Below are 16,508 nucleotides of genomic sequence, written 5' to 3' on the forward strand. Positions count from 1 at the left end.
GTGGTAAGTGTGTGGAAAGGACCCAAATCACCAATGTACATTTTTACCAAGGAAGTAAGAGCGTTTGCCCTCCCTCAGTAGTTTGGTACATAGATACTGCTTGTTGTAGTTACTGCATTTTCCATATTAACTTCTCTTATAGACGGAAGCTCTTGCTTTTGGCTGAAGCTCATGATTACAATCAACTTTTTCTGATTTCCTAGTCTAACACTCCCTCCGTAACAGCTATGGGCCTCGGATGATAGAAGGGACTGAGTCATAGGAGCAATTCCACAAACGAGCATGGGATACGCCTGAAGGTACAACATGGCCACATACTTTGAGGAGGTAGATGGTGGAGTTGAGTTCATTCACATGCCTATGAGCAGCCGCACCGGACGATACACTCAACAGACCAGATTTGCTTTCTTCAATCGACAGCGCCGCTAACCGAAGGTCATCAATCAGATCCCAGATGCACTTATCACAGCCTGGAGGTAAAATGGACATGTCATTTCTTTAAAATGGAAAGTCAGCCAGGAAGCACGTGCTCTAGCAGATCATTACGCAGACTTCCTCGGTTCGTATTATTTTTATGTTTGTTTCCCAAGGAGCTGGTCGGGGTCAGAACCAGACCTTGCGTTCAAAGCACATTAGAGCCTAAGATGACTCAACCTGTGCGTCGGGCCCTCTCCCCACTTAAAACATAACAAAATGAATGCATTTTGTTCATGCAAAATGCATGCAACAGAGAAAGTAGGCTGTCGTGGACACACCAGTCACTGAACTGAGAAAGAAAGGAAGCATAGAAGTGCAAGCCATTCGCAGGATGGGTGGGCGAGGAGAAGCACTCTCTCCACCTCTCCTTAGCGGTAGGACAGCCCTCTGGGATAGCTCTCTTCCTGCTGGGCTTTTGCTTGGTGCCCGCTGGTGAAGAGAGGTGTTTGGTAGGCATCCAGGTACCCCCTCTTTCCTACTCTTATCCCAGGGGTGGCTCAGCACCTCCGCATGGCCGGACCGCCCATCTGGACCAACACTCCAGCCATAAGGAGGTCTGCAGAATGCCACTGCTTGCGTGTATCTGCTCGACCTGGGCATGTGGTCGGGTAGGCTGTAGTTTCTCCCAACTCCTTGCATTTCACATTTGAGTTCCTCTTACTGCTGTCATCGGGGTGGGGGGCCCAGCGGCCCCTTGTGGCACCCTCAGGAGGACAGCAGACCGAGCTTTGAAACCTGTCTTGACCCCTCTTGGAAACTTTCCTGTTCCCAGTCTCTCTTCCTCAGACTGTACTCTTTTCTAATGAACCAGTGAAGGAAGACTGAAGCGTTAATAGTTGTTAATATGTTAATTTGTTATTTGAAGTTTAACATGGTCTCATTTTTACGCTATCTTGAAGGAATGACGCCCCAGCCAGCACATCAGGGCTGGTGGAGGAGATGTGCGGGGCTGAGCAAGCATCTTGGTGGCCTTAAAGTGGCCTCGCTGATCAGCGTGTGAACTTTGCCTTGCTTGAGCCTCACGTTCTGCACCATCTTCTAAGGTGTGAATCATCGGTAATATTGATCTCTTGGGCTCAGATCAAGATGCTTTCGTTTGGGGGAGGGGATCTGAATGTTAAAATAGTCTTTAAACCACTCCACTTTGAGGCAAATATTAGTTATATTCTCAGTAAAAGGGCTTTCTAAGGCAAACCTTCCCTTAAATCCTTCTAAGAATCAGTCATAGACTTTTCTAGATGAACAGCTTGAAGGATGCCTTGGGAAATCATTAAGGCCAGCTCTGGGCATTTGTTTTGAAGTGGTTCAGCAGGCTCCTGCACCGTCAGGACTGCCCATGATTTGATTGACAAGAATGGCAGAGACGCCCAGGAAAGTAAGAGGACAGCTCCACTCCACAGGGCCTGCGTATTTTCTTTCTGGTGCCCCTTCAGTTTCGGAGTGATTTGGGAAAAGCCACCTAAGTCTCTTAGTGTTTTGGTTTCCCTGGTGTTGCAAAGCATTGTCTGAAGACAATGGGTGGGCAATATGTACTGTGTTATCTGAGGACTTGAAGATATAATATACAAAAAGGAGCTAAAATGAACTCGGTCCACCCACGAGGTAAGAGGCTGAACTTTAAGGCTTCATGACTTAAGTTTTCTAAAATAGAGTCTCTTAAATATGTCAATCACCCGTTTGCCAATTGGAATCAAGTAGAGCGCCCAATCGCTTTGGCTTAGGGTCCACTTGGTGGAGGCACAGGCAGGGTTAAAGCCAGGGGTGGGACTCAGGCAGTTTCTAGAGAGGGGACTGCATAGCTCATCTTAATCCTACACCTGCAGCACATTAGAGAGAGTGGGGTTAGTCAATCATGTACTGTTATTTTTACTTATGGTTGGGCAGCCCGTGCCTGTAGGGGGTTCAAAACCTTCTTCCAAGCATTCTCCGGTTACGCTGTCACACGGGCCTCCCCCGCAATTGCACACTGTGGGAAACAAAAACAAGACATTAGGAAAAAAAAAAAAAGACATTAGGGATTCGTTGCTTAATGCTTCAAATATGGCAATGTTTCCCGGGTTTCTAGAAATACTGGCTATCAGTACATAGTTCTTCCAATGGGGATTGATTATAGAGTCCGTGAGCTCAGCGGCCTTGTCAAAGGTGGTCCTGGGACAGAAGTCACTCTAACTTTTCTAGGACTCCTCTCTCAACTTTTCGGAATTCTGACATGACTGTGCAATTGCTCCAGTCCAGAAAGATCCTGGGAAGTTTCACAAAGTACAGAACGATCCCGGGACCCATCATTCAACGGGAATCTGAGAGCCCCCCTTTGGTTGCAGACGGATTCTCCAGTTGAATCCAACTCTAGGGTTGATCATTGCCAGGTGTGAGGGAGGAGCAGACCAGCGGGAGGGAGGGAGGAGGCTCAAGAGCGATTTTTGGCTCCCACGGTGCTTGACCCTTGGGAAGGCTGACTTCAAACCTCCAAATGATAGCTATCAGTGGGATGGCTAGGATTAATGTCGTGGGAAGATTCGGGAAGATATTTATGTGAATTTAGAAGACCTGAGAGCTCATTCTTAATCTACTAATGATTTTCAAGAAGGTTTTTGGAAAAACCAAAAACAACACCCCAATCTCATCAGACTGTTCATTTTCTGCTAAATTTCTCAGTAGCAATTAATCTGTAATATTTTTAATTAATTAATTAATTAATTAGTTTTTAATCTGTAATATTTTAAAAAGATATCCCAAGCTATCGATGCTAGCCATGAGCTGGAATGGTATTGTGAATTCTCCCCCACTTCTTAACTGTCCTTACAGAATAATCAGAAAAAATTAGCTTCAAGAGGGACGTGCATTTATTACATTTTAGCCGTGTAATGTTCCACAAGGTGGAGATTCATTACGCAATTCAGCGAGATCCTGCTTCATGGCTTCTAACGTTAGCATCTTTCCTAAGGGTGATCTGCATCGATGTAGTTTAACCTAAGTTTAGTAAATGTTTTGAGATTCGGAACCTCGGGGTCTAAAACTTTGATTTTGCCCACACTCTTTCGGATGCTGGTTTTCTCTCTTTCAGTCTGACGGGACTGGACACAGAAGTCCTCTCCTGCCCCGGGAGCTATGCCTTAGTGCACTTCGTTTTCTTGCAGACGTGTTTACTTTTACTGTGACTTCTCCAGATCCTATGTGCCTTCTTCCCAACTTTAAACTCTTTGCTCCTTAAAATCTTTTCAGGTGGGAATCTGCTTCAGTGAGGGGGATTCCAGTAGAAGCGTGCCGCGAGAGCGCAAGGCCTCTCCCTCTCCCTGCGTCCTCTCAAAGTCACAAAAGAGTAAGAAATATTCCATCTTAACCTTCCTTTGCTCCTAGAAGAAGGCAATTTACCTTTGTTTCCGAAGCGCTTCACTCTATGCAGCAAGCGGATTAGAGAGATCACGAATAGCATGTGTGCATTTCAGTCTAGCTGAAGTTTAACCAGGGAGATTTCTTACACTATCCCTGCAATATTTACTCTGACAATTTGAGGAAATTGGGGGATGACTACACTGCACCCTTGGCTTGCTCATCTATTTCACTAAGAAATTTACCAAACATAACTGATAAAAGAACATGGCTTCCAGAATAAGAGAACTGAGATAAATCTTGCAAATTTCCCTTCAGAATTCTGGTCAATGATAGATAATCTGTGCAAGTCTGATTTACTTCTTTGATCAAAATCAGAAGAATATGGGGATCCCTGGGTGGCTCAGCATTTTTGTGCCACCTTCAGCCCAGGGCGTGACCCTGGAGACCGGGGATCGAGTCCCACGTTGGGCTCCCTGCATGGAGTCTGCTTCTCCCTCTGCCTATGTCTCGGCCCCTCTCTCTTTCCCTGTGTCTCTCATGAATAAATAAATAAAATCTTTAAAAAAATCAGAAGAATATAAGATAAGGTGAAAGTTCATTTGTGTGACTGTCTCATGGTTTATTCTACCCATGATCTGACTTATACCAGTAGCCTTGATAGTAATCTACCCCTGGTGAGTTTGGGATGCACGTTCCTAAGAATGCACATGGCCCTGGAAAAGTGACAAGGGGGCACTTGCAGTTTTCCCCAACGTTGATCCACTTAAATTCAGTGTGCATGCTGGCGGGATCTACAGTAGCGTACCTGCACAGTTCTTGGCTATCCTGGCATCCCCATAGTAGCCAGGGGCACAGCGTTCACACTTGAATCCCGTGGTGTTGCGGAGGCAGTTCCTACACTGGCCGGTGACCTCATCACAATCTTCAAAGATCAGGTTGGGATCTGAATTTCCACTGCAGTCACATTTCTTACAGGTGCTTCCAATCAGCAAGGGGTTTCCATAGTAACCAGGGGCACATCTAAGGCAGAAATCGCAGGTTAAAAATTTAGCAGCCATGGTTTTTCTTCTCTTTTATCTTCTTTCCTACCAAGAGAAAGGATAGTGAATATACGTGGATTGCCCTTCCAGAATTCATTCCCACTTTTCCATCTTCCTATCACAGAACCACTCTTCACTATTGGGATGAAGCTCATTTAGTTTGGTCAGAACTCCAGGTGCACGAAAGTCTAAATATAACTAGTGTGTGGGCGTTTTGGGTCCAGTGACTAGGGTGCATGGCTGGTATATGATCGAGAGCTGTCAGATATGCTAAATGAAGAGGCAGGTAGCACTCAGCTCTGGCAGCCATCGTGTGGTGGAGGGAAGGTGGTGTGGACACAAAGCGGAGGGCAGGGCTGAGAGTACCACAGATACATGGAATTGGAGCCCAGATGGCCATTACTGCGGACATTTTAATCTGTGAGCCTACAGAGGCCGAGCGCCTAACTGCCTTGTTGTGAGGGCTGAGCTGGTGTCCATGCTCATGCCGGCTGGGCCCTTAATGAGAGACCCCAGCTCAGTTGGAGAGTAGAGACCAAAATCCATCCAGCCTTTGCTGGACTTGTTAAGCTGTGCCTTCAGGGTGAGGCTGCTTCTGCTCAGGGGAAGAAATGCTTTTCCCTACTTTTCCCAAAGGTGCCTTGTGGGACAGTAGAGGCCCCACTGTGAGTGGTGGGACCACAGGCCCCCGTCCAAGGGAGCAGCTACTCAGCTCTTGTCCACTGTTTCCAGATTGTAGCCTTGAGAGAATGGAGGATCTGTGTTGCCAGATCTCTCTATTTTTAAAGAAAAAAACTGAAGTTTGGATTTTGATGTGAAAACACGATTTTTAAGGGTTGGCTCAAGCTTTGTAAGAAACTGTCTGAGCCAAACTACACATGTTTCTGGCTGGCTATAGCCTCTTCTTTGTTGTGACCCCAACGCAGTGTCGAGACTGGCTAACTGGAGCCGAAGACGCTTTGGGAGTGGCTGGAAAGAATGTGCAGTCACCCCTCCGTGGAGCTGAAGGTCAGGCGCAGGAGTGGGTTCTGATGTGAGAGAGAACAAGAAAGGGAGCCAAGGGAGGTTTTCATGATGAAAGCAGAGGTGGGGGGAGCCGGTGTTGGCTTCAGATGCAGGTGGGCTGCGGGCTGGAATGGGGAGGCAAGGCTGGGGTGTGGAGGGCCTGGGCTGGGGCGTTGGCCTTGGGGAGGAAAGCAAGGGAGGACTTTCCAAGGAAATCAGGAAGACCTGGCCAATAATAACAAGACATTACTTTCTTCTTCTTCTTCTTTTTTTAAAAAATGCTTGCATGATTCAGAACATTTGAAAAATAGAGAAATGAAGATCACCTGTAATCCTAAGGTCCTAACAAAATCACTGTCCGATATTTTGCCTGAGTTCCTCCAGGCTTTATTCCCATGTCTCAATTTTTTGGTGTAGTTGTAATAGTGATGTATGTTCCATCTGTATGCCCTTTATTTGCATCGTGTCTCATAGTGTCGCCGAGGTGAGTTTATTTAGTTCCCACAGACACCCGGGAGGTAGGCCACACGGGCCTGCATTCTGAGGCTGAGAGGCTACTTTGGTTTTCCAGGCTCATGTAGCAAGGAACTCCCGGCACAAGACCCACACCTTCTGACCCTGATGTTCTTTCCTTCACTCCACCCTGGACCACAGTGCTGCTGCTACAAAGGAATGAATGAATTCATCCAACAAAGGGACAATTCAGGTCTATTTTATGTAGGGCGTGGAGAGACGGGAAGAGGAAAAACACACAGCCCATGCCCTGAAAGAACAGGAAACAAATCAAGCACAATTATACATAATATCATAAACTCTAGGAATCGAGGTCTATGGACAAGATAAGGATGAATGTAAGTGCCACACAACCCACAGAGACACCCCCCAGGAGGAAATGTTCAGTGAGTTTTGTTATTCATACTCCTGTCTTTGCACCTCTGATTTATGGCTTCTCTGGTTCCCAAGCCAGCACAAACCATTCCTCTGTGGAACACATGGCTGGACTGAATTCCTATCCCTTGCCGCAGTTCACCAGCCAGAGAGTATTAGACTCTTGGTCCCGCTGAGAGGGGCCTCAGACCTGCCACCTCGGAGTAGGGAATCCCGGGGTCTGTGTGTAAAGGACCTTGCCCAAGCTTCCAGACGTCAGGCGCCACTTCCTTCCTTCTCTCCGTTGAATCCCACTGTATCTGGCGTCCATAGGTTGTCTCGTGGTCTCCCGCAAGAGAAAAGCCACATCCTCCATTCTGCAAGTCAGAATCTCAGTCCCAGTGGCAAGCTACTTTGAGTTTCGAGAACATCTTTTGGTGGTAGGTTCAGAGGCAATGAACTTCATGCATGTGCTCAAGTGCATTTTCTCTCTCTTTCTCTCTGCCTCTAACAAAAAATGAGGTTAAAAAATGTACTATTTAGAGCAAAAGTCACACTGGGGTGAGAATGAGAATCGCAAAACTCCTGTCTATGAGGCCCGTACGCCTTACAATCATTTGCATCAGGTGCTAACTTGCATTTGCAACCTCTATTCAGCCAGAAGGCAGTGTCTTGAGTCACTCAGTTGGGTCGGTGTCCCCCTCTTCCATTTTCTGGGCGTGAAGAGGAGTGGGAAGCAAACAGAGCAGGCGATGACTGACGCTCGTCACTACAGGTGCCTTTTTAAAGGAACATTAACAGCACCTTCACTGATTTTTCCTTAAATCAAAAAAGGGTGTTACTTAAGCAAAAATGACTGAGTGCCTTTCTTGTTCCAGATACTGTGATGAGGGAAGAGCGGCAGAGAAATGAATGAGATGCAACTTTTGCTGAGGAGCTTCTACTTTAATAGTAGAGACTGCAAAAAAAAAAAAAAAAAAAAGCCAAAAACTCTGAAATGTGTGATTTTGAGCATGTGGCTTAATTTCTCTGTCTCTCACTTTCCTACTCTATAAATAAGGATGAAAATGGTATCTCATAGGATTTTTTTTAAAGGTTTAAATGTATCATTGTATGTAAAGTGCTTTCAAGGCGCCGGCACAGGGTAAGCCGCCCTAAGGCTGCTATTTTTCCCCTCCTCGCCAGGCCACCATCGCAGTTGGGCTGGAGGATCTGAGGAGCAGCAGCTCCCACGTGGAGAAGTTGAAGTGTGAGGTGAGGAAAGGACTTTGGGAACCAGCCCGCCAGGGGCCGGGGGAGGCTACAAACACGGACCTCATTATAAAGAGGAGGGCGTTTGAGCTGTTTTGCACGGAAAGAGGGAAGGGAAGGGAAGAGGGTTTGGTAGGAGGGTCACGTTCTGTGCTGCAGAGCTGTCTCTCAAACTCATGCGCGTCACAGATCCCTGTGAAAGGGAAAACATTTTCATAGAACACCTCTCCTGGTGTGCACCGAAATGATCTTTAAATCTTTAAGCAGATCGAACAGAAAACTGGGTAGAAACTTCTTACACCTATGGCTTTTATACATTTTGAAAACCAAAGTAAATTCTGCAGATAAAACACAAACAAAACTGTGAAACCACTGAATTCGAACTGACAGCATCAATTCAAGACAACGGGTGAGGTTGTCTTGTTGCAACTGAATGGCCACTTGCGACAGGACGTGGGAGGGGATGGTGCGAGTTCCGCACCCACGTCCCGCCATGTGCTGTGTGAGGACTCGCTCTGCTTTGACGTTGTGCCATTTGGCCTCCAACTGTCTGGCATGTGTCACTGACACCCCCCCCCCCCGGCTGGTACTTTCTCCTCTGCTTTGAGGCAGATCTCCCTTTATCATAAAGTGGTTCTACAGAAAGTCCAGAACATGTTTCAAGTGACTTTTTCCTCGAGATTATCACTGAAGTTGAACATTCCCTGAGAACTCATGAACCTCCACGAATATTTCCGAGGACACCAGCGATTCTTAAGGAACCGCCTGAGAAAGCGTGTTCCACGTCAAGCAGGTGCGCTATCGGGGGCTGAGCAGCGGGGCGCAGGCAGTGAGGACTGGTACAAGAGCCCAACTGAGAGTCCTAAAACAGGTCCCCGGGCCTCCCTCCTGGAGGTTCTTTCTCAGTGGGGCCCAGAGGGGAGGTGGGGAAGGCTCAGGAATCCAAGGTTTCCAGGAAATACTCCCCATACAGTCAGATTCGAAAACCCCCTCCCTTGGCTAAAAGATCTCTCAGGACAGAAACACCTAGTGTGTTCTCGGTTTGGACCGATTTCATTTTTGTTTGAAATAGGCACCCGGGGACGCCTGGGTGGCTTAGCAGTTAAGCTCCTGCCCTCGGCCCAGAGCGTGACCCCGGGGTCCCGGGATCGAGTCCCACGTCGGGCTCCCTGCATGGGGCCTGCTTCTTCCTCTGCCTGTGGCTCTGCCTCTCTCTCTGTCTCTCATGAATAAACAAAATTAAAAAAAAAAAGAAAAGAAAGAAAGAAATAGGCGTCCACACGAGTCAGCAGCATATCTTGAAAACATCTCTGTGGAGAAGTCCCAGGTCACCAATATATTGAAAATATAGATTAGACTGAAGCTTAACTGGGACGATCCAACAACTTGGTGATTAGACTCAAAGCGAAACACCCCCACCAGTCTCAGGGCCAAACACAAGGCAAAAGCGGTGGGGGCTGCCTCCTCCCCCTGCCCCCCCACCCAGGCCGCTGGGCGGGGAAGAGCTCCTCCTTCCACTGCTCCCTTGGGGAAGCTTTGCTCTTTCCCCCTATGATGGATGGTGTGTGGGTTTGTTGCTGCTCCAGCCTTGACTTTCATCAAGGACAAGGGACCATGTCTTTGACGTATCCCATCCCTGTGTGGTGGTTCCCAGCTGGAGGAAGAGTCCCCCGGGAGCAAGGCCAATCTGCGGTGTAAAAGGCCCCAGTACACCCTCCTTAAAATAGCAGGGTGTGAGGACGGGTGGACAAGGGAGAGGGGACAAGCAGACAAGGTCGCTCGGGGTGATCCAGGCCTCTGAAGGACGCTGTCTTCATTGCGGCTGGGGAAGCAGCCTCCCCCCTCAGCCTCCAGCCCCCCAGAGCCTCCCCGCCAAGGCTGGCAGCAGGTCGACTGTGTGTCTCCTCAACATCTGACATCATCTACTTCATTAATTGTCAAAGTCTGAAATAGAAGACCTTTGGGAAGACCTCTGGGGGAGACGGTCTGGGCACAGAGAAAGAATCCAGGTTTTTGAGCCAAGCCGTGTACATCCTGGGCCCCCCACTTAGCAGTTCACCTCCCTTCCCCTCAGTTTCCTTACCTGCCATGTGACAAAATACCACCTCCTCTCAGCTGGTTCTGGGCCTGAGCAATGAGGATGGTGAGACAGGGAGGACCCAGGGGTGCTCCCCAAGTCAAAGCTACCGTTTCTGGCCCAGCGTCCCTTTGGTGCCACGGGCCACACTGGGCACCTCGTGGTGCCCCTCAGGCCACCTCGGACCCAGCGTCTTCATTCCCTCCATTCCAAGGATGGGGCACTTGGCCCTGGCACCCGAACACCTGGCTGGGGGCGGGGCAAGGACTGGAGCTGAGGTGCGACCCGGCCCGGGCGGCCCTCGGAGCTCGCCCCGACCTTGCGGAGCCACAGGGCTGCCCGAGCCTTCCTGCAGCCTCCCCGGAGGCTCATTGCCGGGAGGCTCATCTGGAAGGAGGCTCATCTCCCCAAGGTTCATCTCCCCAAGGCTCATGTCCCTGGAGGCTCATTGCCGTGGAGGCTCATCATCCAGGAGGCTCATGGTCCAGGAGGCTCATGTCCTCGAAGGCTCATCTCCCCGAGGCTCATGTCCCTGGAGGCTCATCGTGGAGGAGGCTCATCGTCCAGGAGGCTCATGTCCCTGGAGGCTCACGTCCCCGGAGGCTCAGCCCCTCCAACCCTCCGTCTGTCCGTCGGTCCGGCCGCCATCCTGACCCCGCGCTGGCCGACTGAACCCGGGCCTCTCCTGTGCAGCCTCACAGGCCGGAGCCCCGGGCCAGAGGTCACCTCGCTGCTGGGCCTGGCGGGGGGCAGTGGGGCTGGCAGGGCCGGCCGGGGGCGCCCACCACCCCTCAGCTGTCATCCGGCTGGAGACAAGGCCCCGGCTGGAGACAAGGCCCCAAGGCCTCTGGACTCTCGCAGCCGGGAAGTGCGTGTCGCCGGCTCGGCCCCAGGGAAGCTCAGAACGCGTGTGGCACAGACGCCGGTGAACGACCTCAGTTGGCCCGAGATTCCTGTGTGCCATCAGCTGTCCCTTCCCCTCTTGTCTCGTAGCCAGAACGAGGAAAGTCCCTTTAAAAAGTCTTCAGTGAAAGAGTCATCTACAATTTGTGTCCATAATCGTCCTGGGCGCGGTGCGTCCTGCCTGGAGGGTTTCTCGGGCCCACGGGCGCTGAGGCTTGGCGGGGCCCCAGCGGGCAGGTCCCCAGCGGGCAGGTCCCCAGCGGGCAGGGCCCCAGCTGCCGTCTGAGGGGCCCAGGAGCTCCCTGGGAGGCCAGGGCTTATCACCTGAGGGCTCCCCTCTGAGCTGCAGGCTCTGGTGGGCCCAGCTCGGCTGTGGGGACCGCCCGGGTGGGGGGGCAGAGGCCCACCAGGTCCCCCGGCCCCTCCGGCCTGTCTCTGGGGCACCCACATCACCTTGCCGCCCAAACACGAGGGCGAGGCCGAGGCCGACGGTAATGGCGTTTCGGTTCAAAATAAGAAGACCGCTCTGTGAGGCTCTTCCAGCAAAAGCCATTTGATTTGGGAGAATTGAGTAACTGACAGGTGGGGGGACGGGAAATGGCTGGCCCGGAGGGCAGGCGGTGGAAAGCCTACACCTCTGGTCGCCAATGTCTTTCTTATTTGAGCAAAGCCCAGAGCAGCTTTAAAAAAAAAATGTGTTAGGTTGATGAAGTCCCAATAGTTCATTTTTGCTTTTGTTTCTCTTGCCTTCGTGGTGGATGGATCTTGCAAGAAGTTGCTGTGGCCAAGTTCAAAAAGGGTGTTGCCTGTGTTCTCCTCTAGGATTCTGATGGAATCTTGTCTCACATTTAGATCTTTCTTCCATTTTGAGTTTATCTTTGTGTATGGTGCAAGAGAGTGGTCTAGTTTCATTCTTCTGCATGTCGAGGTCCAATTTTCCCAGCACCATTTATTGAAGAGACGGTCTTTTTTCCAGTGGATAGTCTTTCCTGCTTTGTCGAATATTAGTTGACCAGAGAGTGGAGGGTCCACTTTTGGATTCTCTATTCTGTTCCATGGAGCTATGTGTCTGTTTTTGTGCCAATACCACACTGTCTTGATGACCACAGCTTTGTAGTACAACCTGAGATCTGGCATTGTGATGCCCCCAGCTATGGTTTTCTTTTTTATTACTGCCCTGGCTATTCAGGGTCTTTTCTGATTCCACACAAATCTAAGATAATTTGTTCCAACACTTCATCAAGATAAGAAGCTTCTGCACAGCAAAAGAAACAGTCAACAAAACTAGAAGACAACCTACAGAATGGGAGAAGATATTTGCAAATGACATATCAGATAAAGGGCTAGTACCCAAGATCTATAAAGAACTTATGCAACTCAACAGCAAAGAAACAAACAATCCAATCATGAAATGGGCAAAAGACATGAACAGAAATGTCACAGAGGAAGACATAGACATGGCCAACACGCACATGAGAAAATGCTCCGCGTCACTGGCCATCAGGGAAATACAAATCAAAACCACAATGAGATCCCACATCACCCAAGAGAGAATGAGGAAAATTAACAAGGCAGGAAACCACAAATGTTGGAGAGGATGCGGAGCAAGGGGAACCCTCCTGCACTGTTGGTGGGAATGTGAGCTGGTGCAGCCACTCTGGAAAACTGTGTGGAGGTTCCTCAAAGAGTTAAAAATAGACCTGCCCTACGACCCAGCAATTGCATTGCTGGGGATTTACCCCAAAGATACAGATGCCGTGAAACGTCGGGACACCTGTACCCCGATGTTTCTAGCAGCAATGTCCACAATAGCCACACTGTGGGAGGAGCCTCGGTGTCCATCGACAGATGAATGGATAAAGAAGATGTGGTCTATGTACACAATGGAATATTCCTCAGCCATTAGAAACGACAAATACCCACGATTTGCTTCGACTTGGATGGAACTGGAGGGTATTATGCTGAGTGAAATAAGTCATTTGGAGAAAGACAAACATCATATGGTCTCATTCATTTGGGGAATATAAAAAATAGTGAAAGGGAATAAAGGGGAAAGGAGAAAAAAATGAGTGGTAAATATCAGAAAGGGAGACAGAACATGAGAGACTCCTAACTCTGGGAAACGAACACGAGGTGGTAGAAGGAGAGGTGGGCAGGGGGTTGGGGTGACTGGGTGATGGGCACTGAGGGGGGCACTTGATGGGATGAGCACTGGGTGTTACGCTATATGTGGGCAAATTGAGCTCCAATAAAAAAAGTGTTAGGTGTAGATACCAATGGGGATTCAGGAAATCCAAACTCTCCTGACATTTGTTGGCTTTTCAGGGAAGGAGATGGTATAAAGAATGGACTAAATAATAGGCTCGTGCCTTTGTCAGTGTATGGCTTTACTAGTCAGTAAAGGATCCCCCCCCCTTTTTTCCCTACTGAGGAAGTCTCTCTATTAATTACACTACAGGTTCCCAATCGTGGAGAGAGAGAAGGGTGTTACCAAAACCATCTAGAGAATCTTTTCAAAGTATACGTATCATTTTCCTCTTCGCCTGACCATTTCTCCTGAGATATGGCCCTGACCTGGAGTCGTGGGGGAGCATATTGTCATAGCTCCATCTGTGGCATGAGATTTGGTGGAGCTCCCCCACGGGGGTCTGAAATATGATCCTCCATTCCCTCCTCTTAAGACCCACTCAGTGGGAGCATGGTAGAGCTGATGAGTGCAAGAAACAGAAAGTTCCTTCAACACACCCAGAAAAGAGTGAATTTTATTAGCCTACCTTTCACAGTTAGGTCCAGCATAGTTTTCTTTACAAATACACCGAACAGCTCCATTTTTTCTATAGCAGGATTCTGCAAAACTAGAATTAAAAGAGAATATTAGAAGTCAACTCCATACATCATTGAAAAGATTGTCCTACTTTTGGTTTGGTCATCTCTGCTTTGGTCCCAGTCAAGTTCTAATGGGTGTGATCATTTGCTTTATTTATATCAAATCTTCCTCCTTTCAGGAAAGTTTAGACTGGCAGACCCAGACAGAAAATGCCAAAAATGCCCATCCATTGGTGAGACCATTTCCCAGATCCACTTACTTATTTTGCCACAGAGGCACTTAATTATTTTTACTGGAAGCAGTGGGATTTCTAGCATATATATCTATTTAATACAAATCCAAAACACATATCCCAGAGCCAGAAATAAAATAATCAACTTTTAAATGTGCTACCTGTAATTTTTGATGAATATTTTCTGTGTATACCCAGAAAGTTTGAAAGTTTCTCCCTCTTTTTTCTGCACTAGATCTCTTCCACTCTTCAAGGTCATGAACTGCTTCTTTTTTAATTTTATTTTATTTTTTTCATGAACTGCTTCTAAACTATATGATCTCCACTGAACCTTAATTTCTTTGTTGTGTACCTGAAAAGTGGGGAATAAAGTGTGCAGGGACTGGTTCTTTTGATCAAAATCACAAAACTAGTACACAAGCGATAAATAGGACCCACAGGAAAAGGATTCCTGTCTGTAGGAACCCTTCTCTGGATTACTGTGGTTTGTTTTGTTTGTTTGTTTGTTTTTTTAGAAAATGAAAATTTGGGCACAGGACAGAAAAGCAATAAAAATATTGTTCAACTATTAAGACGGAGGAAATGGAATATATTTCCATGCGTTTGGAAAATTCTACATTGACACATAAATCCATCCACATGAGGGGGGTGTGAAAAATTTTAAAGACTTTCAAATTAATTGCCTTAGGGATTGTGCCATCAGTGGAGTGTGACCTGCTGCTCTCACATTCCTGCATGTATTAGCAATTTTACCCTAATAGTCTTTGGAGCAATGTAAATGGATATGTTTGCTTTGTTTGAAGACATTTCTAAAATCAATAATTCTTATAGAATATACAGAAAACAATACATTCTTTGCAGTGAAAGGCAATATCCACAATTTAGTTTTTCTATCAGTTTGGCTAAAAACATTTCAACAAAATTACACTTCTTTGGCTTTTATTCTTCATTTTGCTTGTTCTTGTTTTTCACCCCACTTCAAAAAACACTGTCAGTTAAGAGTCCAGAACGTGGACAAACCCTCTTGTATGTTACTTTGAAGATGTTTCTCCCAGCAGCCTGTCCAGGGCTTGGAGGACTGAAGCATCTGCCTGGATGTCTGGAGTCCTCTGCCTTTAGCTAATGTCCTGCTGCTTCAAAGAGATGACATTTTCCTTAATTGGAGCGATTACCGTAGCTACTAGTAGTTTGGGAGGATGTCTGGCCAACTCTAAAATAAATAAATGAACTCTGTGCAAATGGTTCCTGGGAATAGCTGCGTGACCATTGGTCTCAGTGGAGGGAGACTCGGAGGCAGTGCCAACCATTGAGATTCCTTTTTTGTGTGTTTTTTTTTTTTTTATCAGCATTAATTGTTTATATTTTTCTTAGGGTAAAGTCTGTTTTTTGGCCTGGGAAATGAAAACCTTGAGCCTTTCTCAGCCCACATTAACAACCATGGCACCCTCTCCAAGTGGAAGGGAGCCTTTTGTTCTTGGAGACCATTATAGTACCTAAAGAAAAATAGACTCAGCACTGTTTGCTTGCGGACCTCCCTCAAGCATAATTTCGTTGCTTTCTGATGTGGCGATTGTAACTAGAAACCCAAATCCTGGTCTGGAGGCTCAACTAAAGGGTCTCTTAAAGTGTGATTTGGATTCCATATTACATGACTTTCTGAGCTCAAATACAAAACTTGGTACTTTAATTTTTATAGATAGCAGCAATATGAATTCTAAAGGAGCTGAAACAGGCAATGGGTATTTGATTTTTGATAAGATGCTTGAGATTAGTTAACTAAATCAATAATAAGGTCATGTCAAAGGCTAGAACCTTATAGGATCCAGGCAAATTTGTCCTGTTCTGTGGCCATAGATTACACCCCGCTCCCCATCCCCACCTCCCTATTTGCAGCCAGTTTCTTCCCCCAAAGGAATAGGGAAATAGGACTGTTGCCACCTCAGAGAAAGCAGGTGCCTCCAATCCCTCCACACTCTCACATAATGTTCTTATACGTGGGGGTATTTTTGCTTCTGTGTTCATTTTCAGCAGGCTTTTCAACTTCAAATGTGTGCTTCAGAGGCCTCAGTTTTCATATCTGTGACTAGGTACCTAACTGCAGAGCTCGTTCCTTGAGACCTTCAATTGCTCTTTGAACCAGGATCTGCTCACACACCCAAAGAACATGAGTGGGAATGGTGACCCAGTAGGAACTGTTGCCTCCTTCAAGGCAGGAAGCTCATCATCCTAGTTGGCAAGTCTCCTCTTTATTTATTTATTTGAAAGGGCCTTCAGAAGAGCTTCTTGATCAACTCAAATACTGGATAACCCAGCTCATTTGCTTTAGGCGCTTTAAAATGCGGCTGCATTTTGACTTAATTTCATGAAGGCATTCTGACTGTCTTGTTCACTACTGTGACCAGCGATTAGTGAGCAGATGGCTGGCACCTAATAAGTGCTCAATATATATTTGTCGATTGCATGTAGAGAAAACTTTTCAGTACATAGGAATGAGGT

General features: G+C 47.5%; 1 protein-coding gene across 2 annotated transcripts in view; it reads right to left on the reverse strand.

The window, feature by feature from the left end:
• Positions 1–16,508, reverse strand: part of LAMA4 (laminin subunit alpha 4) — a 140,991-nt gene that overhangs the window by 74,142 nt on the left and 50,341 nt on the right. Inside the window, exons 4-7 of one of the 2 annotated variants that reach the window (XM_055329718.1) lie at positions 13,728–13,808; positions 4,616–4,830; positions 2,348–2,443; positions 319–470 (exon numbers count right to left, since the gene is read on the reverse strand). In XM_055329718.1, the coding sequence (XP_055185693.1) occupies positions 319–470; positions 2,348–2,443; positions 4,616–4,830; positions 13,728–13,808 (544 nt within the window). The remainder of the gene's footprint in view (positions 1–318; positions 471–2,347; positions 2,444–4,615; positions 4,831–13,727; positions 13,809–16,508) is intronic. The other variant, XM_055329717.1, reaches the window with a different exon arrangement.

Source organism: Nyctereutes procyonoides, unplaced genomic scaffold (genome assembly GCF_905146905.1).
Source record: "Nyctereutes procyonoides isolate TBG_1078 unplaced genomic scaffold, NYPRO_anot_genome, whole genome shotgun sequence".
In the NCBI taxonomy this organism is placed as follows: domain Eukaryota; kingdom Metazoa; phylum Chordata; class Mammalia; order Carnivora; family Canidae; genus Nyctereutes; species Nyctereutes procyonoides.